General features: G+C 38.1%; 1 protein-coding gene across 6 annotated transcripts in view; it reads right to left on the minus strand.

The window, feature by feature from the left end:
- LOC136830820 (serine-arginine protein 55-like) overlaps positions 1-26386 on the minus strand; it is a 193762-nt gene that overhangs the window by 152318 nt on the left and 15058 nt on the right. For all 6 annotated transcript variants that reach the window (XM_067090769.1, XM_067090771.1, XM_067090773.1 and 3 more), the window contains exons 2-3: positions 12941-13067; positions 6126-6196 (exon numbers count right to left, since the gene is read on the minus strand). In XM_067090769.1, the coding sequence (XP_066946870.1) occupies positions 6126-6196; positions 12941-13066 (197 nt within the window). In that variant the 5' untranslated portion in view covers position 13067. The remainder of the gene's footprint in view (positions 1-6125; positions 6197-12940; positions 13068-26386) is intronic.

The following is a 26386-nucleotide window of genomic DNA, read 5'->3' on the forward strand; positions in this document are numbered from 1 at the left end:
TAGGTCTGCGTAACACTCTGCTTGGCACCACTTTCGGACTACAAGTGTCATTCTCAGCCCTTGGGACACAAAGAGTCTGTTAATAACCTTCCGTAGTTGGTTGAACAGGGAGAAGGCGTATACGTCCATATTGTCCCAAGGGTGCTCGAAGACATCCTGCAGAACAGCCCTTTAGACGGACACTGAAGAACAATACAGTGGTAGTTTGTTGTCCCCTGCCGTGGCTAAGAGGACTAATGTCTGCCCCTCCCACAGCTTCAGCAATCTGTTCATGATGCCATGTTCCAGGGACTATTTTGTACCTACTATTTGTACTGCTCTACTTAAGTGGTCTGCCAAAATGTTTTTCTTGACCAGGATGTACCTGACTGATTGTACCAGTCCCCAGGTCTCTGATCACCCATGACACTCCACTAGTTTCTGCTGGAAGTGTTGGAGTGCCACCCAGACTGCTCTCACCTCCCAGATTAATATGCTCCTCTCTCTCTCTCTCTCTCTCTCTCTCTCTGTGAGTCTCCACATCCCTGAACGCATGCTGTTCAGACGACAGATGAATTCTCCACCCCCTTCCAGATTCATCAGGGAGTACCAGCATCTCCAATTGGGGTTAGCTGAATGGTAACCCCTGCAGGTGGTTCTTGGGATCTCTCCAATACCACAGTTCCTCTGTGTCCCTGACCAGCATCTTAACTGGCTGCAATGGGGGTTCTTGTTCCTTCCTTTGGGTCATCTCTGGCTGGCCCGAGGGATCTGACATGGGCTCTTCCCCTGATGACTAATTTTTCCTAGAAGACAAGGTGTCCAATCATGATCTGCCACTGTTCTACTGGTTGCTGAGTCGAGGAGAGGAACGGCTCTGATACCCGTCCCCCAGGCTGGTGATCCTCATGTCTGATGGAACCCCCCCCCCCCAAAAGGGTCCTTGCAAAGAAACATGACCTGGTTCTTGTGGCATTCCACTTTGACAACTGAGGATGCTATGATCAACCAGTTGTCCACATATCTTTGCAGTCTTATCCCCTTGAAGTGCACTCACAGTGAGACTAGCTGGAACATTCGGGTGATGACTTGGGGAACTACCGCCAGTCCAAAGTAAAGGGCCCTGAACTGGTAGACTACTCCCTGAGAGACGAATCTCATGAACTTAAGGGGAGCGCCGATGCCATAAGGCCCCATTATAAAGTAAATGACCATTTCTACCTTATGACTGAAGGGATTTGCTTCAAATTTTTACCACTTATTCTACAATTAATAATGAAAATTCTCTTGAGGGGAAATTTAGAAATTCGACCTCTAAGTTCATTTGTTTTGCAATTGAAACAAATCATGATATTTTTCAAATATGCAAAACTAAAAGTTGCGTAGAAAAGTGATTTTCATGACGTCATAATAAAGATATATAGTTATACTCTGTAAAAGTTTCAATGAATTTGGTTGTCTTCTTGGAGAAATAAGCATTGTCTTGAAAAGAGTAAATTTTGAGAAAACAGCAAAACAAAAAAAATTTTTGGCCTCTCAAAAATCCTGAGAGAACAAAGACATCTTTTGACCAAGTTATCCTTATATCATTTTCTCTGACACTTGCCAGAGAGAATGGGTCATTTTAGTGGGCAACAATTATTTTTTAATACATTTTTTCCACTTGTTTCACATGGTTTTTTTTACAATTTGTCGTTCACAGTGCCTTACAAGCGATGAACAAAATAGTCCATGAACCAATCTAAACATTTTTTTAGCAATAACATTTCAACATGTTTATTAAAATAGTGTATAACTTACTTGATTCTATCCTGAAATATTCATAGATGTTTTTTGTCTTTTTTACAATTTGTGGTTCACAAGTGATGAACAATTGTCAATAAACCAATCTAAAAAAATTTTTTAGCATTATTGCTTCAGGATATGTTTATTTAGACACAAAGTTGAAAACTGTTAATAACTAAAATTAGACAATTCCTCGAAATTCACCAGTTGGAGCAGCCCTTTAGTGACATCTCATGGATAGGGATGTGCAGGCCAGCAATCCTGCAGGTCTATGGATACCATTTACCCATGTCCCTGATGGGCCAGGATGGACAAGTCTATGATCAGACAACCCGTCCCCTTCATGATGGATGCCAAGACTGACTGGGGAGTCCCCCTGGGTGACTGTCCAGACAGTCCCACTGGGAAGATCTCTGGTCTGGTTAAACTGAGATATACTTAACTTCTGGCTGCAATTGTCACCACTCTGCCTCACAGCATGAGGATCAGGGAGACAGGGAGTGAAGTGGGACAAGGGCCTGTCTCCAGATGTTCCAGTCGGATCTGCTCCCTGAACGGGGCGTGGGCCACCTGCTAGCGGGAACTTTAGCAGCACTGAAGGGCAGTCTGTATCCCTACCTTGGGATATACACTTTCCCTTCCTCCGCTCCATAACAGATGGGGAGAGTGGAGCAGCATCCGCTTGCTGCTCAGGCTCTAAGTAGGTGTGTGGGTTGTCTAAATGCTCAGGATGCACCCCATTCCCTGTCAAGCCTGCTCCAAGATCAGGCCAGGGTGGGGTCTCTTACTGCTGGAAGTCTAGTGGAGCTGCTGGTACTTTGCTGATGGTGGGGTGACAGGGTATGACTGTTGGTTCTCAGTTCCCACTGCATCAAGTCATTATGAAACTCTTGATGTCTGGTCTTGAAGAGGAAGAGGGAAGCACCTGATGAAAAATGCCTTAGCACCTCATGGCAGGGGGGCCCCGCCCTTGGAGTCGCTGTGCCACACCTCTCTCAAATCCCTAAACGGAGGGAATCGCAGAGCAACTCCTCAACATTCCATCAGGGAATGGGGGGGGGGGGTTAATGGCCAGTCTCTTGACCTCTGAAAACTCATGACTCAGGCCTGTAAGTCATCGGATATCCATCAGCCCCCTCATGAGTAAAAGCAGTCCCTGGTTATCGGCAGGGGATCCGTTCCAATGGCGTGACCGAAGATCGGCGTCTCTGTTAGGTATCACTGTATCGGTGCCACTACCCAATTATGGGTGCCCATTAGCGGAAATCAGCGCATATCGGCACCAAAAATCACCAATTTTTGTAGCCAGACAAGCGCCATAAAAGTGGATCGCCGATAACCGGGGACTGCCTGTTCTGAGTCAGAGATGGGTGAGGTGAGACCTCTCATCACCAGGTTCAAAACCAAGGAGACGCCAATGCTTCCCATTATTCGTAACATTGTTGCCTCTACTCTGGCTCTTTACCTGCAGGCAGAAAAAATGGGGGGAACAATGCTGAGGGCCCACTTTATCCAAGGTGGATCAATTATATGTACTTGCAAGCGATTAAGCCTGGCAGACCCATTTACGTGCGCTTGCAAGTGATTAAACCTTGCAAACCCCGAGAAAACTAATAGTATCGTCAACCCCAAGAAAATGGCATGTATGCTGTTCCGTTCTTGACAACACCTACCCCCCACCCATTTAATACATGTCTACAAAAATTCCTGTCAAGTTTCTTGCAAAAGTGTGCCAGTAAGTGATGCATTTGATGCCTCTAAGCACAAAAATCATCTCTACATGTCTATGAAAATTCTACCTGGATTTCCTCAAAGTATTTATTAACTGATGGGGGAATATTCCCTACACAAAAGGATTCACACGTTATTGAAAATTCTAGTAAAATCTCCTTACAAAACTACTTGAGTGATGGCTACTCATTAAGTGATGGTGCCAACCCAAAAGCATATACACATGTCAAGGAAAATTCTGGTTAAATTTCCTTAGGAGATACTTATTAGCTGATGGGTTTTGAAACTCAAGAACCCCACCAAGAAAAAAGGCAAAATTTTTAATGCACAAAGTGAAAAAAAAGGGAAAAGGGAATACTCAAGGTTCTTTCTCCGAGTGCAGTTCCGCTGGCCCCAGGGTTTGTTCTCCAGGAGGGTTGTCTCCAACTCCTGCAACTCCCCAACTCTGTTCTAATTATGCTTCTTCCTTGGCAATCAGCAAAGGAGAGAAAGGAAGGGAAGGGGCTAAAACTCTGGACAGCATCAAGACTGAGAGCGAAACGTCTCACTCAGCTTGCCTTCCACTAGCGAGGAAGCTCTCCCAAACTCTACGGTGTCAAAAGACTCATTCACACTCTCTCTCTCTTTCTATCTCTACCCTGGGACTTGCTGGGGGAAGAGGGGGAGAGGAGAGATGAGGATCCACAAGGGGCCTCAACCACCCTGTAAGCCTAGATTGCTCTACCTACCCCGTGTACACGTTGAAACCTGGAGAAGTTGGGGGGGGGGATGAAATCGCCAAAGGGAACTCATGTGGGCTGCCACATTAGATTCTCAAATCTTCCAGAAGGATGTCTAGCCTCCCTCCATTGTGACACTGGAGGGTATGGAGAAGGGCTAAGCTAAGAGTCAATTGCTTATAGGGACTGGCCTTCTATGGCCTCTCTTCTCGTAGAGAAACCATCCGGAGTGAGCCACCCCAAACATTCAGAATAAATGCACTCTCATTCCCAACACGATAAAACATAGAGAACATGGGTCTACAGCAACGAAGGATGGGAGATAAACTTACTGCAGGGTATACCTCTGCCCGACCACCACCTAAAATCAGGTTTAAGGCTCTCTTCCAATGCCTATAAAACATGCACTGGAAAGGAAGAAAGGGGAAAAAGATACACGTTGGTACCAAGTGGCGATACCTTGGGAGAGAACAAAGGTGCACTTGACACAATTCTCGAAACAAAAATCACTTGGAGGGCCTCAATGGAAAGGTGAAGCACTTGTCCTTAGGGCAGACACAGTAGGCCTCGATGGAAAGGTAAAGCAGTCGTCCTTGAGCAGACAAAGTAGCCCACATACTAGAAGCATAAGAAAAGTTTGTCTGCCCACACACTAGAAACACAGGAAAATTAACACTGACACATGTGGACCCCAAAACACTACTCTCAACATAAAAAAGGAGGACGCCACATGATTAGCGCTCCTCAGCACTGGTATACACTACCTTTTTCCTGAGAAAAAGGTGGGTGGCCAAAGTGACAATCAACAAAACGCAATGCACACTATGCTCAAGCCAGTGGGGGCCACAATCTAATGCTAAGCACGTGAAGGGCAAGCACCCTAAATTCACAGTCAAAACAGACAGATGATTTGTAGAAAGTGCAAGCGGATGCATCTGTAAGTACAATGGAAGGGTCAGGGCCAATCCAGGTCACCGGCAACCATCAGTATTTTGGTTTTTGAGATGATTCAGTGATAGCTGAAGTGCGCTAAATGTGAGTACTCCATATATGAAAGCGAATGTTTAAATTAATCTTGAAACAATTGTTGTTTTTCTCTGAAATTACATAATGGCACCTGAATCCCTAATAAGTCGGTTTCTAAAAAAAATTTAAAACTAAAGTTGCTTGAAACTATAGTTTTTTGCTACTGTACTGCAAATTTTATAAACAGAATATTTAGCCATCAGAAAAAAAAATACTTGCAAGACTTGTACAATAATATAAGTGTGGGGAAAAGAATATGGGAAGGAAGATTTTGAGTTTAATAAGAAAAACAGCAACAACAGGTACAACTGGTGAAAATACTGGAAATAAAAAAAACACAGATCAGGTGAAAAATGTCATCCTGATATTAGTTTAAGAAAATCAATGTCTAAAAATATAAAAAACAAAGATAAAAAATGACTGGTAAAAATACACTGGCCAACTGAAAGTTAACCATATTTACAGTAGGTATTCCCAGAAAAAGGTTGGTAAATACCCTTGCCATACAGCAGCATAACTCCAAATGGTGTGACTAAAGATAAATCGCTGAAAGAAATAGAGAATCTAACCACACAAACAACATTAAATACATTGGTCACAGAGTACAGTCAAGCTACATTGTAGAATTTTTGTTCATATGACAAAAGCTGTTGGTGAAAACAAATTACTTTCAAAATCAAAGACTTACAACTATGATGTAGTAGAGAAGATTATGCAAGGTTTTTATATTACTCTGCATTTCAATTCACCCATCTCTGCACAACCAAATGCTACTGCAAAAGGACAAATAATCTGTACTGCAATGTAGTGAAATATCATGACCTGAAATTGGAACTAATAAACACTGTAATAACTACTGGCCATCAAAACTTTAAAATCACTAACCTTTCACCCATCAGGTCTTTACCATTCATTTCATAAACAGCATCATCAGCATCTCGATGATCATCAAATTCCTGCAAAAGCAGAAATTGCATTATAAGGTTTACAACATTACCTGCAAGTCTATCTATTTCTAAATTTTTTTTATGGAAAAAATCATTTAAACTGACTGACATGGCTTAACTGCAATTGCAAATAAAAATCTTTTCTCCATCTGGCCTTTTGTTTTGAACAACGTCTAGGTTTGGTGGATGCCACACTAACAACTTTGTTGTCTTTCTACTTTACAACAGACACATCCAGTGAAAGCATCTTGAATGTAACTCCAATTCTGCTTCTCCATTTCTCTTCTAGCCATGAGTGGCATTCCTAGGTGCCAGTCTTCTCTAAGTGTCCCTGTACCACTAATTCCACGATCACTCAAATATTCTTGAAAGGGTAAGAATGGGAATAAGCTTTATGCTGGCTAGCTAGGAGGTTTATCTCGCCTGCAGAAGACATGTAACTACGTCTGGACCTATTCCAAGCCCAGCATCGGGAATATTTGCATCAGAGCCGCTGTATGGATTTGCAAAAAGAAGGGAGCTGTCATAAATACATGCTTCCAAAATTTTAAAACCAAATCTCATGGGTTTAGCTCTGATGAATTGTTTACATCCATGCTTCCCATAACAGTGGACCATGATCTCACCAATATTGGGAATTTTTGTTGATATTTTGGTTTACAGACTTTACTGATATGTTGAAAAAGGGAACGACCTCGTAGATCTGTCTCGTATCATCATGTTGTCAGTAAAGTGCATACATATAAATATAATAATTTGCTCAAATGTGTTCGTTCTCACGCTGTTGATTACATGCCCATATATATATATACATATGTATAATAGCCACAAAGCCCTCTTAACTTCTCGAATTCTTCGCACTTTTTTGGATACGCTTGTCACTATAAAGCGTTATACGCTTGTCACTATAAAGCGTTAAGATCCAAATGATCCAAATGCAAGAAATATGAAGATATTACGATATCCAGTAGTGGGAAACGAACCTGGGTTCTGTAATCATAATCTAAGACGATGGTGGAAGTGAAGGACAAAAGTTTCCAGTTTTATGGGATGTGTTGGTAGATTTAGACCCAAGTCTTCTTTGATTTTGTTGATGTACATAATTTTACATCATTCATGCCTATGCTGGATGCTACTTAGTCTAAACATCATCGTTCTAGCACAGTAGCGAGGGTAATGCAAATCACTATAATTTTTATGAAATTGCATAATACACCCCCCAATCAATCTACTTGGCCATAGTACGGTATGGGGACCATACTGGAGAGCAAGTAATGACTGGACTAATCCAATGATTCTGTTAATATGAGTAGACAATGTTAATTTAGAATGGAAACTCTTGTATGTTTCATAATAAACTATGGCTGCACAAGCAGAGTTTCAATTTTGTAACAATTATGATATTTTTATAATAAAATTAAGTTCTATATATACCTACCAAGTAATTACTTAGCTAATGATTATGCTCGCACGGCATCCTACATTCAAAATTCGCGGCAGCACGTAGGTTGCAAAGCAGGGAGTGACAGGACCCGCCCACTGCAACGGGAGCGAGGGAGTGACAGAAGCCAGTGGCATCATTCTATTTATTGCCGCAAAGTCCATGAACAAAAGAAAGAGAAAGGAGGGAGGGAGGGAACTTAATTTTATTATAAAAATGTCATTTTTATATAAGTGCCTTACCAAGTAATTACTTACCTGAATCCCGAATCCCACATTGCAAGGGGGGTGGGATGAATTGACTATTCTAATTCAACACATTAGGCAAGGTAAAAAAACTCAAACAAGAAAAAAGGTGGCTAGCACTGAAGCAGTGCTTGTCGCTTCCGTACCTTGTAAGAGAGTTACAGCAGTGGAGCAGCGGTGAGCCGCGAGTCGCCTCTACATCAGTGGGAGTCTTGCACGGAGGATATGCCTGATCACTGACAAGAAGTAATCCAGGAGAAAAAAAGATGCCCTTCCCCTGGGTGCAGTACCATAACAACAGACCAGAGAACACCTGTCACCAACCCTGACACAACAAACAAACCACTACCCATCCAACAAACTGGTGAGCACGCCAGGTACAAAGTACCCCCCAGGCTCCCCAAAAACTCAACATCCTTATAACAAGGTGAAGAGAGAGAAGAGAGACAGGATCTCTCCTATGCTCCTTCCCCCAATACCATGCCAGCCACTGCCACTGCCAAATGTCCGAGGGTGCTGCAGTTTTCAAATACTGTTTCCACTTCTTTTAAATAGAACTGAGGGATAAATTATGTTTGAAGGCCAGAGAGGCGGCTACTGCTCTGACTGCAAGAGTTTTGACTCTTATCAACGGAAAAATGTCTTCCTGAATCCAGGAATGCACTTCGGAGATCAGGTCTCAAATAAAGAACGATAAGGCATTCTTAGAAAGTGGGCAAGAAGGATTCTTGATAAAACACCAGAGGTTACTCGAGGGACCTCTGATCTTCTCGGTCCTATGCAGATAGTAACTCAGCGATCTGACTGGGCAAAGAACCCTCTCTTCTTCATCTGGGCCCAGAATATCCATTAAGTTCTTGATAAGGAAAGAGCGAGGCCAAGGCTTAGGAGGATCCTCATTCTCAGCCAAGAGGCCCAAAGTGAACGAGCAAACTGCATCCCCTTGGGAGAAGCCAATCCTCTGGTCAATCAAATGTAGCTCACTCACACGTTTAGCCATAGCCAGGGCTACTCAAAAGAGGGTCTTCCGCAAAAGATTCTTGAGAGAGGCAGAACTGAGAGGCTTGAAAGGAGGGCCCAAAGGCCACTTAAGGACAACATCCAAGTTCCAAGACACTAAATCAGACTACTTCTGCTTAAACATATCGAAAGACTTAAGGAGATCATTAATTAAGATCCTGATTAGATGAAAGATACAAACCTCTGCTTGAAAACCGAGGAAAGCATCGCTCGGTATCCTTTAATGGTGGACAAGGATAGACTCTTAGAAGTCTTCAAACACAGGAGAAAATACGCAACCTGAGCCACAGACGTCTCAGAAGACGTGATGTGATGTCTGAGGCACCATCGGCAGAACACTGTCCACTTCGACTGGTAGACTCGCAAGTAGACTGTAGTCTGCACTTCGCAATAGCTTCCGCAGCTCTTCTTAAAACCTTTCGCTCTGACGAGTTTCCTGACAGTCTGAAGCCTGTCAGTGCGAGAGTGGATAACCCTTGGTGATATCTCCTGAAGTGTGGCTGTCTGAGTAGACACAGTTTTTGGGGAAGCAGCCTCAGGAAGTCTACCAGAAGACAAATAGGGACCGGGAACCATTCCTTCATGGGCCAGAACAGTGCCACGATAGTCACTGAGATGTTGCGTTGAGACACGAATTTCTTGAGGACTTCCCTGACTAAGCTGAAGGGAGGGAAGGCATAGAGGTCCAGACCCAACCAATCTTGAAGCATGGCGTCCATCGCTCAAGCCAGAGGATCAGGGGCTGGAGGGCAGAAGAGAGGAAGACGATTGTTTCTTGAGGTGGCAAACAAGTCTGTGGAGGGTTTGCCCCAAAATCTCCAAAGGTCGACACAAATCCTGTGGTACAGGGTCCATTCGGTAAGAAGGACCTGCTTGCAACAGCTCAGCTCATCTGCCAGGACGTTTAATTTCCCCTGGATGAAGCGAGTCACCAGCGTTACTTGATTCTGATGTGCCCAAAGAAGAAGGTTCTCTGCAGTCTAGCAGAGGGAGAAGTGCCCCCCCTGTTTGGGGTCCGAGGCACAGGAGCTTTGCACAGAGTAGGTGGAGGAAGAGAGGGAGGACTGATGGTGGGAGAGAGAGTATGTCCTGGGGTAGAGGGAAGAGCAAGACCAGAGTCTTCTTTAGCCTTAGGGGAAGAATCTCTACTCAGAGAGGCCCTACTTATGGGATTCAAACCTCTGCCAACTACAATCACCCCAATCCCTACATTCAGAACATGTACTCTCCCTAGAACATACCTGCTCCCTACACTTAGTGCACATTGTATGTGCATCATAGAAACTCTTAAGTAATCTAGTCTTACAGCGCTCGCTACAGAAAGGACAGCTGGAAGCACTAGAATCTGACATGGCTAAACTAACAGGAAGTTAAGCTAATGCAAATATGAACCGACAAAAGCCACAACTTTAAAACTAAAGTGAATACTTCACAGACTTCAAGCAAGCTAAGAAATAAACGGCTAACGATAAAAGCAGGAGCTCAGAGAACGACATGTTGTCGAGAGCATGGCATAAAATAGAATGACGCTGCTGGCTTCTGTCGTTCCCTCACTCCCATTGCAGTGGGCGGCTGCCCACTTTGCAACCGACGCCCTGCCACGAATTTTGAATTTAGGATGCCGTGCATGCATAGCCTAATCGTTAGCTAGTAATTACTTGGTAAGTTACTTATATAAAAACTTTTTTGTAAGGAAAAGGCTACATAATAATTATAAGATAAACACAGACAATATTGTTCTTGTTGAATAAAATTTCAAGATCTTTTGCCTGGTGTTTTATTAAATGACATTTTTGTGTGAAGACGAAGATAGAAATCCTTTTGATTTCTTACCTAATTTTATGTGCTTGAATGTGTCCCCATTAATGGGTGCTTCATTCACTTGTTCCTGGTAAAAGATTAATGTTATCAAGTTCATTCTGAATCTGTCCAGTTTCCCTGTGTCTGACATGACCAATAAATGGGAATCAAAGGCAAAACGTACAAATGAGCTTTGCATGTTTACAATGTAGACGATAACATGCAAAGCTCATTTGTAAGTTTTGCCTTTGATTTCCATTTATTGGTCATGTCAGACACAGGGAAACTGGATAGATTCAGAATGAACTTGATAACATTAATCTTTTCCTATGAACAAGTGAATGAAGCACCCATTAATGGGGACATATTCAAGCACACAAAATTAGGTGGGAAATCAAAAGGATTTCTATCTTCTATTATCTACATTGTACCTCTAATCATTATAAGAAAAAGAGAACAAGAGACTAAACAGTTCCTTGGAAGAAAATTGATATGCACTGGGCTGCTTTGGATAATGCTCCACTGACCAATGCTTTAAGCATTCAATTTAAAAGGAATTTACATAACCAGGCACCTGCAGATCCACATATCTTTTTCTTTCGGGTTGCATAATATGCAATGGTAAACTCTGTAATAAGTCTTGGCAAAACAGAGATAGTGTCATTTCACCACCTAATTCTAGGATTCTGATCACTTACTCTATAATTGATGAATTGTGATACCTTGGATCTTCCCTGTATAATGCCACTGGTCAGAAGGGAGATGATTATCATTCTGTTCTTTGAGGAGTGCTCTTTTTATGATTTTCTCCAAAAAAATTAACAGAAATAAAAAAAAAAAAAATAAGGTAGGATGTTGGTGATGTTGAAGATTTTTGTAATGTCATCATTTTTTCATGATTCTCACCAAAGAAGATGGATGGATTTCCTCACTTCAGTCTAGTATGACTTCAATAGCAGTCAGAAAATGGTCTGGTCTGGCTGCAAAATTAATTCCATGAGTGCTAATTTCCTTTTCAATTACTTCTCCAGTTAACCCAATGATTTGTAGTTACAGGAGACCACCGGCACTTGTGGTTTGCACATCTGTTAAGAGTGAGGGGGCAAATTCCATGCTTCAATTTTTTATATTTGCAAGCATATTCAAAGAACTTTGTGTTATTTCATACTTAGTTTTCTCTATTGCCTTGTTTTCCTCGCTTATGTTTACAGCTTCAAGAAAATTTATCACTTTGTTTTATCTGAAGTACTTCAGGTGTCATTTTAAGAGCTTGGCATAAGATCATAGCAGTGCTGACCATAACAGTTATCAGTTCCCTTTTTCTCTGTCAAAATAAAGACTTCTCAGTCTCTTGCAATTATGTAGGATGTCCTACCTAGCTGATTCTTACATCTAGGGCAGAATTTATCTAAAGCTTTGTAAAATATTTGATGTAATAATTTGCAGGATTTCAGTGCTCAATTTATTTCTTAATTCACTGCAATCAATCAGCAATAGGAAGTACTATTTCAACCCAGTTTGCCTTGTAGAAGTCAAATTCCAATAAGGATGGAGAGGTGGCATCCTGGGTAATGATGAGCATGACATCTAGTTGAACACTATGCGCACTGTCACATTTTTTTTAGGTACTGATCACAGCTGAAAGTTGCCTTAATATGTTTATTAGGTGCTGATGCTTGATGCTTTTTTGTGCAAAATTGATCAAGGACGTTTTCCTCTCCCATCTGTGATTTTTTAGTAGGAGACTATGGGTGTCACTCTAGCTGTTTAACATTCTAGTATTTGGCAGATTAACATGCAGTGGAACACCCGCTCTTTTCTCCAGACTGCAATGGCTTGGATGGCAAAACAGCCATTCTGTCACTTTTTTTTTATATTTACAGCTCTTACATTAGATAAGGGACTTATAATGGAGTATTTATTCACTTCCTTGAATGTTCCTATAATAACAACACACTGAACTTTAAATCTTATTCAGAGGATGCTTTTGTTACTTTACTATAATTTCGTAGTTAAAAGGTATATAAAATCATAAAAAATTCAAAATTATAAAAACTTCCACTGCATATAAAACTCCCTGCATTACACACACACACTGAGCAATCAATTCACATTCAAGAAAAAATTCTTTAAAGACAAAATAATCCATTTAAAACGGTAATCACACAAAATCTTACAAATCTAACAATACTTATGACAAAAGCAAATCCAATTTCTTATGCCAACAAATCTAACAATAATACTTACGACAAAAGCAAATCCATTTTTTATGACAATATCCCGTAAGCGTCCATAACCTCTGAAAAAACGCTCCAAATCACGTTCTCCTACACGGTAACTGAGACCACCCACGTAAACTCTTGTCCCAACCATCCTAAAAAGCAAAAGTTAAAATAACAGTAAAAACATATTGTATATTGTTCATAGATATCATAAGGATAAATTTTATAAATTAGGAGAGATGTTTATCTGGGACAAAATGGAAATTTTTATAATAAAATTTTTTAAATACTTACTTCTCTATTATGATTACTGTATTTCCTGCATAAGGCAGGAGGACAATAGTGAGCAAAAAGTAAAAAATCAACAGGAACATTCAGTCTGAACCGTCTGCTGACCCACCCCTTTCAGGTAGTTTGAGCATCTATAGTTTTCCATTCAGCTTTTCCTTCTGTCCACATGACTGGGGTGGGGTGGGGTGGGGGTGGGGAACATAGCAGAGGTATGTAGAAAATTATAATTTTCATGATAAAATTATTTGGACACTTACCTACTGTTCAAGTTAGCTTATATCTTCGTGTCAATAGGTGTGATCGGCATACAAAATAAAAAATAACACTTGGTTAACCCGCTAGGACTGCCTCTGTAATCACCAGTTCCCCATCAGGTGGCGCTGGAATGTTTACGCTCTTGTCAGAACTCTTCATGACCATCCACTACGATGTGTGGAGGCTGGGTGGGTTTCCACTTAACAGTAAAGTATCAAATAATCAATTTTACCATGAAAATTATCATTATTTGGAAAGAATTTACCTATTGTTAAAGTTAGCTGACTACCACACTGAATGAGGATGGTAGATTAGTGCAGCCAGAGATACAATGTTCAGCCAGGCGAACTAAAAGTTTTCTAATGAGGGGAAAAAAGCTTCTCAACATTCCTGCCTGTTGTGTGATCCTTACTGGCAAACAATGTTGCCAGACATTAGAACCACTATAGGGTGTAAAGCCCTTGTGGCGAGATTTGTCAGAGGATCCTTACAGAGAAAATAGGACACTAACTTGTACAGTTCTAGACTCATGTGCCTGAGTCAAAAGCCCATACCCAACAGTCCAAAACTAAAGATAATGACCACCTTCATATATGAAGGTATGCTCCTATACACCAATGTGTACATTTATGCTCCCAAAATTCAATAGCAGGCCTAACAACTAACAATAAGATAGACAACAAGGTTACTTTCATATTTGGTTCACGTGAAAGCGTCCCTGCCGCAATGATAGGACTAAGTGCTTTATACTGCGAGCTAAATTTGAACATTTCGCAAATAATGTGAATCAACAATAGTTACATCTCCCTTGAGCTGCATGACAACCTTCTCTTGAAAAAGGCTTTAAAGAAAATAAAGACGTGCTTATGGTATGGAAGCCATGAGGATTATTGTATTCTCAAAAGTGGTAAAAGCTCAGGAATCAATTGTGTGCGCACTGACTTAAGCATTCTTGGACATAGGCGTGTTTGATCTCCTAACACCGAAGATAAATAAAGGCTTATGTCTGTCCAGGTAAACACTTAATAAGACAGGTGCTTCTTCCTTGCCTACCAAAGCAGTTAAATTAAAAAGTCATAAAACTGGGATGGGCTTTCACTTCTAATCTTTTCTCTCAGCAATGAAAGAAAAGAGAGAGGTTGCCACTAAAAAAAAGCCCACATACAAGAAAGGGCTTGAAGCTCTCTAACACACTTTGCCACAGCAAGAGCTAAAAGAAGGGTGTCTTCAATGTTCTTAAAAGTGATACCTTATCAAAAGGCTCAAACTGAGGTTGTGTCAAAATCTGGAGGAATACTCTAAATTTCATCATAAACCATGATAGGAAGATTGAAATTTCCAGCACAAAAGACAGAAAACCTCTTCAAACTTTAAACAGTCAGCATGATGCAGAACTGAATACAATGTAAAGCAGTATCCATTGATCGCTGTGACAGAAAACTGCTTTGCGTACCCAAGATGCTGACAGGACTTAAATCAGGCTATCTAGTGAACAGGTGCTGGATATCACTCTGGACAAGCACCAGGATCAATAAAATGACCACTGTTATTGGTACAGAAGTCAAACAGTGGAGAGCCTTCTAGACGTAAGGATTGCTAGAAATCCCCTTAGCTCGTAACAGACAATGACAATCCCCAAGCAGTCAGACGAAGCATGTGGAGGTCTGATGGATCCTTCTCAAATAAGACTGTCTGAAAAGGTCTTTCCTGAAAGGAAGAAGACGAGGGACATCTACCACCAGGAAATGAAGTTAGGGGAACCATTCCCTTTGGGGCTACCAACGAACTGTCAAAATCATCCTTGTGTTCTGCAAAGCTCATAACTTATTGAATATTTCTAGATTCAACCATTCTCAAGGTAGGTATCAACTGCCCAAGCCTGAAGATCCTGGCATGGAGGGCAGTAAACTGGGAGTGGTGTTTTGGGCAGTCATGAACAGATTGGTGTTTGGGTCCCCCCAAAGGTTCCACAACTTCTGGCAAACCTGAGGAAAAGGAGACTATCTGGCTGAAGACCTTGCCCTTTCAGTTGAGATGGCAATAACAATGTTTTTCCCTAGGACAAAAAGAGGTAAAGGAATGATGTTGCTGGGCCTCTGTCCAAAGAAGAAGGAAGTTTCTTTGCTAGCCTGAACAAATCTCTTGATGTGTCTTCTTGTTTTCTTATATAAGAATCGAGAGGTTGAATTGTCAGAAAAGACTGCGACTGTACTGTCTCTGACTAGATGTTCTTCTAGCATACGACAATTCCAAACTGCCAAAAGCTGTAGGTTGTTTACCTTCCAACTCCCTGACATCAAATGTTTCTCAGAATGGGCCCCCCATCTGCCTCCAAGACAAATGAGGACAGTGTAAGGGTTCTTGAGGTCTACAGGCCAACCCATTAAAGTTCTCAAAGTGGTAGAAAATTGTCTATCTCTGTTGGAAAAAAAAAATCACCCAAAACAGAGAGCTAATCTTCATCCCCAGATAAACAACTGACTGGACCAGAAAAGTATAGTTTAGTCAACATGGAACAAAATGCCCAGCTCTGAGGTTAGATATAAAAAATCATTCTTCATCCTCAAGGTCGTAAGAAATAAATTGGTGAGAACAAACCAGTCGTCCGAAAAAGCAGATGAATCCATCCTGCTAAAAACTCCAACACAGAGAATACTTCTCTTCAACTGAAGGTGTACCGGGATGTGGAAGTACATGTCCTACATGTTGGCAGAAAACATCCATTGCCCTTCTGAAAGGCGACAAGGACCAAACTGAATGACTCATCAAAAAGAGAGTAATATGAATAAACTTGTTGAGACTGGAAATGCCCATGGCTCGATGGCCTCATTGCATAACAACTGTCCAATCTACCCCTCCCAACTCTGAACTTCTCTGTATGAAGAGTGTGGATATCAGGAAGTTCATAGGGTAAAAACATAACAAAAGGTACAAGGTGTCCTTCCCTGAGAACCATCACTACCAAAGGTTTTTCTTGACACTTTGCCAGACACTTCTGAAACTCTGCTCATTGCCTTCTCAGGATCCACACAGCCTACTTGAACTGGGAGTTCAAAACATCAGTTATGATTACTGTACAAGTGTAATTTTCCACTCAGAATGTGAGCCAGATCACTACTGAAGCAGAACTTGAGTGTGGTTTGGGAAATTCTACATGAGACTCACATGAAAAAAAAAAGGAAGCTGTAGAGGCAAGACCCTACAGCGAAGACTTCAAAGGTATTGCTAAGAATTTTCTAATCTCTTGATTCGAGACTTCTTCGGTGATGGCCTTAAACACTTACGGGTTAAGGAGACAATGATGGGACACTGTCAAAACAGCTACTAATTAGGCAGGGCTACTTTATATGATTTGTACACAACTGTTTCCATTACTTACAACCGAGTTGTAAAAGGAATGAGACACTCCTCCCATTCATTAGCCTCGGAAGTAGGTCTATCAAGATGTCACTTTGATGCATCATAAGAAAGTCTTCACGACTAATATTTATAACTATTATCGTCATCATTATCTCTTATATGTATCTACATACATACTGTATTGTTAGTAATGTTATACTCTTGCGTAAATGCGTACAGCCATAAACAACCGACCAAGAAACTGTTGTTTTGCTTATAACCGAATCGGATAACAACAGCCGTTTACAAGGTATTTCAACCATCGTATGGTAATAAACAATTACCATACATTATGGCAAAAATGACGTTAAGTACAATAGGACCGATATATTTTTACATTATACCCTTATTCAGTATGGATAAAAGATTATCAAGGAAATATACTGCTAAATTTAAGCTGCAAGTTGTAGCTGAAGCTGAGAAAACAATGTTCAAGCTGCTAATGACTATACTGTAAATTATCATGCAATGGCAACATGGATGAAACTCGATCGTAATTAAAATGAGAGAAAGTATTTTAATCAAAACTACTGGGTATGAAAGAACATATTAATATTATTTTACACCGATAAACAATTAATACATAAAACTCGTATTATAATGAAATCAAGTGAAAATAGAGAAAGGAATCTAAAATTTTTTTTACACAAAAACAAACGCCCCCAGATGGCTATCGTCACTCGTCATTTATTAACAAAAATAATAGATAAATTAATTTCACAACAAGATGTATTTTAGTTATATTTTGACTTAATTAATTTCACAACAAGACGTATTTTAGTTATATTTTGGCTTAAAAACACTTCACATAACGAAAAATAAACTTGTCCCTTATAAAGTATCTAGATTCTAGAGATTCGTTTACGCTAACTAGAAGCAAGAAAGCGCTCTGAACTGAGTTAAATGCAACGAAATAAACACCTCGTAAACATTTCTAAACCAAAACACTGATGATTGCAATTTATAATACAAAAGCAATATAAGAATATACACGTTATTGGATACAGTGAATTACGGCATAACATTTTAAAAGATCCATGGAAAAGATCCATATTTGTTATGTTGATGTTTGTATAATATGATATGAGAATATAGAGTAGAGTATAATGTAGGCTATGCTACCGTGTATGTATACAATAAACCGTAGTGTAGGCTAAGCTAATTCTTGTTTGTTATTCAATTTCTCTTTGTATTGAATTATCATGTCACTTTGCATGAACCTCCAGAATTAGTTGATATTAATAATTACTATACCATGTATATCAAGAGTAACACTTTATAGTGTAGGCTAGGCTACCATATATATATATATATATATATATATATATATATATATATATATATATATATATATATATATATATACATGGTATATATATAAAGTACAAAAATACCCTAGTGTAGTCTTGGCTATGTTAGAGATACGTTTTGGTATTTCTTACTTTTTTCCAACAAATAATGGTATTTTTTTGGAACCTAACCCCATCCTTTACAATCCCCATCCTCTGGGATATATGTATGCCATCTGTCAGTTATGCAACCTTTCTTGCAAACTTACTTTTATATTTCTTGTCAGTCTGCTGGTACAGGACCATGTGTCGAAAGGCCTAGCAACCACTCTGTTTTTTCAATTTCCTTTATGGATATATAGATATATATATATATATATATATATATATATATATATATATATATATATATATATATATATATATATATATATATATATAGATATATAGATATATAGATATATAGATATATATATATATATATATATATATATATATATATATATATATATATATATATATATATATATATATATATATATATATATATATATATATATATATATATATATATATATATATATATATATATATATATCAAATAATAATCAAATAGCTACAGGTAGGACCTGTATAAGCATTTTTAGTTTGTTTGGTGTGTGTTTGAACTATCAAAATAGGCAGTTCTACATGTTTTTAGAAGGGTCTTAAGTTTTCACGGGTTTTAGCTATTTGCAGGGGGTGTGGTACGCATCCCCACGAATATTTACTGTATGTATGGATTTACTGTATGTATGTATGTATGTATGTATGTATGTATATATATATATATATATATATATATATATATATATATATATATATATATATATATATATATATATATATATATATATATCATATATGTGTATGTATGTATATATATATATAAATGCCAAAATGGCAAAATCAAAAAGTGAAACAACAGAGTGGTTGCTAGGCCTTTCGACACACAGTCCTTTACTATAGTCTGTCTAGAATGTCACGAAACATCGAGTAGGTTTGTATACGTTGCCAAACTTCAAGACATTTAATCTGGCTCAATGTAATCCCTGCACCCTTCCATTCCGGGTCCTTTCATACGGTCGTAAAAAATTTCCTTTATAATCCCATAATCTGAATCTTTCCAGTCAGTCAGATCCAGCATGCAAAATTATAATTCTACTCCTTTCCGCTTGGTGGGTTTATTCCAGTCGCTGCTGTCGAACTTTCATCCATCCAACACTTGGTGACTATAATTCTGATTAATCCAAGTTTCATCTAGAAATATAACAGACTTATTTCCTGTATCTCTAATATTTTTCATTTTACGTAGGAACTTGGTCCTGGCACTGGCAATATCACTTCCCTCCAGTAGAAATTTTCTCCCTTTAACTCTTCCGTATTTGAATCCAATTACTTGAAGTATCTTACGTAAAGATTCTCTGCATCCACTAAATCCAATATTTTCTTTTATTTCAAGTAGAATGCTATCCAGCGTTGAAATTTCCTTTCTGACGTAAAACGCACTGATCAGACCCATCGATGTTGGTTACAGTTGGTGGTCTTTTCCTTTTCTTTACGTTAAAAACGGGAGCTTCATTTTCTTCTAAGCTGTCTTTTCCTTCCTCACAAATGTGATATATCGTACTTCTGCATTGCTTAGTTGCATCCATTGTACGTTTGTACTGCCTTGTCAAAACCATGCATAACAGTTTTGTTGTCTTTCTCCCTTTTGAAATACTCGTGGACACTGAATATGACCTCTCGTGTCTGCGCACTTAATTGCTGACGTGGGGAGCCTTCAATCTTAAACCGTCACGCTTGGGTATCAGAACAAAAGTGATAAGCTGCTTAACCTTCCTGACCTGAGACAGAGAGAGATGTGGCAAAGTGTATGCCAAATCTACACTGTTTTTTCACCTTAAGTGAGATTTAATGAATGAAATTGGCGCAAAGTGGCAAAGTCGGAAATCTACTCTATGTTTCATGACATTCTGGACAGACTATAGCAGACTGACAAGAAATATAAAAGTAAGTTTGCAAGAAAGGTTGCATAACTGACAGATGACAAACATATATCCCGGAGGATGGGGGTTATAAAGGAACAGATGCACCTGGAATCCAACACAGTTGAAGAATTAATGGACCTACCAAAACAAAGGTAAATCTTTGAGAGGTTTTACAGAAGATTAGGTCCAACGGCTCAGAAGCACGGAGGAGTCAATTAAAGGATTACACAGGGGAAGAGACTGACTACCAAAATGACCTTGGAATGAATAAGCTGATTAGTACATATGTTTATAAGCTGATTACATGTTTATAAAAGTGCAACACTTGATATATTCTCCTTTTGGTAAACTATTAAAAATTTTTGAAAAAAGAACATTTTCAAAAAACGAAACATATGAATACACAGACATTACATATGGTAACTAATTAGTAAATAAGTCGGTGATTTTATCCTTAAGGCCACTCTTGAACATTTTACTAATACAGGGGTCAAAATAATACATGACAGGGCTATTGTTAAAATTACAGCTGGAAGTAAGCTGTATTATAGCAAATTCTAAAAGATTTCACGAAGAGAAACCTTTCGATCTGGCAATCATTGAACTGTCAGTCCAATTTGCCCAGTAAGTTTTCACTTAAATGAATATACCATTGGAGGTTTGCCCAGTTTTGACAGACTACTTATGCTGTTTAATTCGCACTTCTAAATCTTTACTAGACTGACCTTTGTAAAAAAAAGAGCAGTCCATGAATGGGATTTTATATATTATGTTGTTGCTTTCATTTGGCTATTTTCTATTAACATACCTTTTAGTGTATTATAAGAAAACAAGTAAAAAATGTGCCGAAGAAACTTCGGCATAATCGAGTTTTCTGCACAGCTGCTACAGCATATAATGAAGGCCACCGAAAATAGATCTATCTTTCGGTGGTCTCGGTATAATGCTGTATGAGCCACGGCCCATGAAACTTTAACCATGGCCCGGTGGTGGCCATGCCTACATCAGTGCCAGTAGCACGATTACGGCTAAATTTAACCTTTAATCAAATAAAAACTACTGAGGCTAGAGGGCTGCAATTTGGTTTGTTTGATGAATGGAGGGTGGATGATTTACATAGCAATTTGCAGCCCTCTAGCCTCAGTAGTTTTTAAGATCTGAATGAGGACAGAAAAAAGTGCAGACAGACAGACAAAGCTGGCACAATAGTTTTCTTTTACAGAAAACTAAAACCAGATTGCCACTGAAAGATTTTAACAATGATTTTATAATTTCAAAACCATTACAATACGGAAGACTAAGAATGTTCTTAAGGGTTTCTTTCTTAGTGTTACTTTCACTATAAAATTTTTTGTGGGCTTTATCACAGTAAACCCGTGTATTTGGAGGGGATGAGTACCACACATCGCCCGCAAATACTTAAAGCCCTTCTAAAAACAATTACAACTGCCTATTTTGATAGTTCAAACAACAAACAAACAAAAAAAAAATGCTCATACAGGTATTATTCCACTTACAATGGGTTAGGTTCCGAAAAACCCATTGTTTGTTGGAAAAACTGTATCTCGAATATAGTTTAGCCTACACTAGGGTATTCAGTACCATGTATACATACATATATGGTAGCCTAGCCTACACTATAAAGTATTACTCTATACATACACAGTATAGTAATTATTAATATCAGGTAATTTTGGAGGTTCATGCAGATTGACTTACGATAATTCAATAGAGAGAGAAATTGAATAACAAACAAGAATTAGCTTAGTCTACACTATACTGTACTTTATATTCACATATTAATATCGTATTATACAAACATCAACATAATGAATATGCATCTTTTCCAAGGATATTTTAAAATATTATGCTTTACTTTACTGTATCCAATAATATTGTCTATATTCTTGTATTGCTTTTGTATTATAAACTGCAGTCTTAGTGATCAATGTTTTGGTTTGGGAACTGATTACACGGTAAGTTTATTTTGCCGTATTAAACTGTTCAGAGTTTTTCGTGCTTCTGGTTAGCGTAAATGAATCTCTAGATACTTTATTTATATGGGGAAAGATTATTTTTCGTTCTACAAAGTGTTTTTAAGTCAAAATATAACTTGAATACATCTCGTTGTGAAATTAATTTAGCTATTTTTATCGTTAATAGATGACGTTGGCCACTTAGGGGCATGTTTGTTTTGTGTAAAAAAAAAAAAAATCAAGATTTCGTTTCCTACTTTCACTCGATTTCATCATAAGACGCTTTACATATTTACATTTTATCGGCGTGAAAACAGCAGTATTGTGTGTTCTTTCATGCCCAGAAGTTTTGATTAACCCTTAAACGCCGAGCCTCTATTTACAAAAGTGTCTGCCATATGCCGACGGGGTTTGAGAGTTAGCGCTGAAGCGGAAAGATATTTTTTTTTTTTTAAATTACAGCACGCTTAGTTTTCAAGATTAAGAGTTCTTTTTTGGCTCTTTTTTTTTTCATTGCCTGAAGTTTAGTATGCAACCACCAGAAATGAAAAAAAATATCTATCATATATAAATAATGGAATACAGTAATACCTCGAACTTGCACGATTCGAGTTGCACAAATTCACAGACACACGAAATTTTCATTGGAACCTAACTAATGGTTATACACGAGTTTTTCCCAGACACGCGAACATTTGTGAACACTGAGAAACCCAGCAAACCTGTTTTAATTTTTTAAGTAATTTATAAGTTCTCAAGCTTTTATGTGTAAATTAAATAACATTAAATATTTTTAAAAGTAATAATCTCTCTCTCTCTCTCTCTCTCTCGCTTCTAGTGAGGCGAATTTTTATGGTACATGTATACAGGTATGTTTATTTGTATGATAAATAAACTTTTTACCTAATAATAAGTACTAATTTTCAAATAATAATAATAATAATAATAATAATAATAATAATAATAATAATAAAAAACTGTAATTACAAAATTCTTATTATTTTGAACAAACAAATTCTTCCCTCCCCTTTTGTAAGGAGGAGGTGAAGGCAAAAGCTGTCAGACATGTCATTTAACATGACAAGAAGGGGAGTGTTGCTAATCGGTGGTCAAATTTTTCTTGTAATTCTCTCTCCTCTGTGTGTGTGTCCGTAATAATTCATAAAAAATTTCACTCTCTTAAGTAAGGACAACTGTTCTCTCTCTCTCTTGTTTGAAGTCAGCCAACCTACGTATTACAGCACTGTTTCTCTATATGTCTTTAACTGTACAGTAGATAATTTTGAATTGATCTAATTTTACCTGTACCGTTTACAAACTGTAAATGTGCCGCTCTAAAACACAGAGACATAGAGCATTTCAGAACACAGAGCATTTCAGAATAAAGAGAAGTGACAGAACAAAGGGGTTTTTTAAAACGAGGTTGAGTAGACTTCTAAAAATAGATCGACGGAATAGGGGGAGAGAGTCACACCATTTATTTCTTTTTTTAAGGGTAATGTATTAAGCTAACTTTTAAATGAAAATACAGTAACTTTAATTTCATTTAATAGTTAGTTTAATACTGAATTTCCATCTTTTGATATCTAACGTAAGAATAACTCTCTCTCACAGTAATAATTCATAAATAATATAACTTGATATTTCAATTAAGGACAATATCTCTCTCTCTCTCTCTCTCTCTCTCGTGTGTTATTCTCTCAGTCTCCGTAATAATTGATAAATAATTTCATTCTCTTAAGCAAGACAACAACTCACTCTCTCTCTCTCTCTCTCACGTTCATAGTTAGCGCTCACACATTTTTACAACTTATTAATTCTCTGTACAGTAGATAGTTTAAATCTCTCTCTCTCTCTCTCTCTCTCTCTCTCTCTCTCTCTCTCTCTCTCTCTCTCTCTCTCTCTCTCTCTCTCTCTCTCTCTCTCTCTCTCTCTCTCATAGTTAGCGCTCACATTTTTACAACTTATTAATTCTCTGTACAGTAGATAGTTTAAATTGATCTAATTTGACCTGTATCGTCTACGAAGTGTAAATACGCTAGTGTTGCACATACGTTCTAAAACATAGAGACATAATAACTAAGAGTTGTATTAATCAAAATATAAAACACTGTTTGTTCATGAAAAAGCATTTCAAACAAAGAGAAAGAGACGCAGAATAAAGAAGTTGTTAAAAAGAGGTTCAGACAATTCTCTAAAAATAGATCGGTTGGAAGGGGAGAGAGAGAGAGAGAAATTCTCTTCCAAATCTCAGTTTTTATGTCAACCATTTATTTCTCTTTTTTAAGTGTAATGTAATAAGCTAACTTTTAAATTAAATTACAGTAACTTTAATTTCATTTCAAAGTTAACTTAATAATTTGGGAGCATGATTAGGGTCATATTTAGTGTTTAAACTTTACAAATAAGCATTTATTAGCATTTTTAGAGACTGTGCCAAACTTATGCGAAAATTCACCCTGCGCGAGGGGTTCTGGAACCTAACCTCGCATAAGTTTGAATTATGCCTGTATATGACAGCGTGAAAAAAAATTTCATATATTTGTATACAAATCGCACTGTGAGCAAAACAGTTAAAGCTAATGGGTTATTTTTTTTCGTTGTATTGTACACTAAATTGCGACGATTTTGGTATATAACAAATTGTAAAACGATCAAAGCAACACAGAGAAAATATTATCACAAAATGATGCACGAATTCGTAACGCACAGACTTACAAAAGTTTTTTTCAAAAATTCACCATAAATCGAAATATTGTGCTAGACTTCTCATTTGTTGCAAAATGAAGGTAAATGATTGAATATTACTAGAATGTAAGAGTTTTAGCTTACAATTGCGTTTTTCGACCATTTCAGTCGAGTCAAAGTTGACCGAAGGTTGAAATTTTGGCACTTATCAAGATTTATATGAAAATATTTCAAAACTGATAAAAGCTACAACCATGCGTTATTTTTTGTTGTATTCTACATGAAATTGCACACATTTTCATAAACAAATCTTTATGTAATGGCTAATATAAAATGGTGCAAAAATTACGACAAAGTGACTACAGAAATTCCGAGATTTTCAGCAGAGTTAGCATGCGGAGGTAGGAAAAAGTTTTTTTCAAAAATTCACCATAAATCGAAATATTGTGCTAGAGACTTCTCATTTGTTGCAAAATGAAGGTAAATGATTGAATATTACTAGAATGTAAGAGTTTTAGCTTACAATTGCATTTTTCAACCATTTCGGTCGAGTCAAAGTTGACCGAAGGTTGAAATTTCGGCACTCATTGTGATTTATATAAAAATACTTCAAAACTGATAAAAGCTACAACCATGGGTTATTTTTTGTTGTATTCTACATGAAATTGCGCACAATTTCATTTATAAAACATTATGTAACGGCTAATATAAAACGGTGCAAAATTACGACAAAGTGACTAAAGAATTTGAGATTTTCAGCTGAGCTAGCGCGTGCGGACGTAAGGAAAAAGTTTTTTTCATAAATTCACCATAAATCGAAATATTGTGCTAGAGACTTCTCGTTTGTGCAAAATGAAGGTAAATGATTGAATATTACTAGAATGTAAGAGTTTTAGCTTACAATTGCATTTTCGACCATTTCGGTCGAGTTAAAGTTGACCGAAGGTTGAAATTTTGGCACATCGTGATTTATATTAAACTATGTCAAAATTGATAAAAGCTACAACCATGAGTTATTTTTTGTTGTATTCTACATGAAATTGTGCACATTTTCATATATAAAACTTTATGTAACGGCTAATATAAAACTGTGCAAAAATTACGACAAAGTGACTAAAGAATTTCTGAGATTGTAAGAGCCTGACACCGTCTCTTCCAAAGACGTGTGTTCGTGTGTTCGTCATCCATCGGAGTGGCGAGGCGTTTGGCGTCTTCACAAACAGAAACATACACACAGTTTGATGCAGAAGATTCATTGGAACATTATGAGTATATGATTAGAATGCTTGCATGGCAATGCAAGTAGTGGTGATTGTACATACATCAAGACAACAATGGTTAGGGAGAAACAGACGGAAATATTGTATGGTTGAAATCGCGTTCCTTTAGAGAAAGAAAATGAGATGCTCTTGTTGTCTTGTCCACTCCGATGGACGACGAACACACACGTGCTTACAAGATTTTCAGCAGAGTTAGTACAGATGTAAGGAAAAAGTTTTTTCAAAAATTCACCATAAATCGAAATATTGTGCTAGAGACTTCT

Source organism: Macrobrachium rosenbergii, chromosome 47 (assembly GCF_040412425.1).
Source record: "Macrobrachium rosenbergii isolate ZJJX-2024 chromosome 47, ASM4041242v1, whole genome shotgun sequence".
NCBI lineage: Eukaryota > Metazoa > Arthropoda > Malacostraca > Decapoda > Palaemonidae > Macrobrachium > Macrobrachium rosenbergii.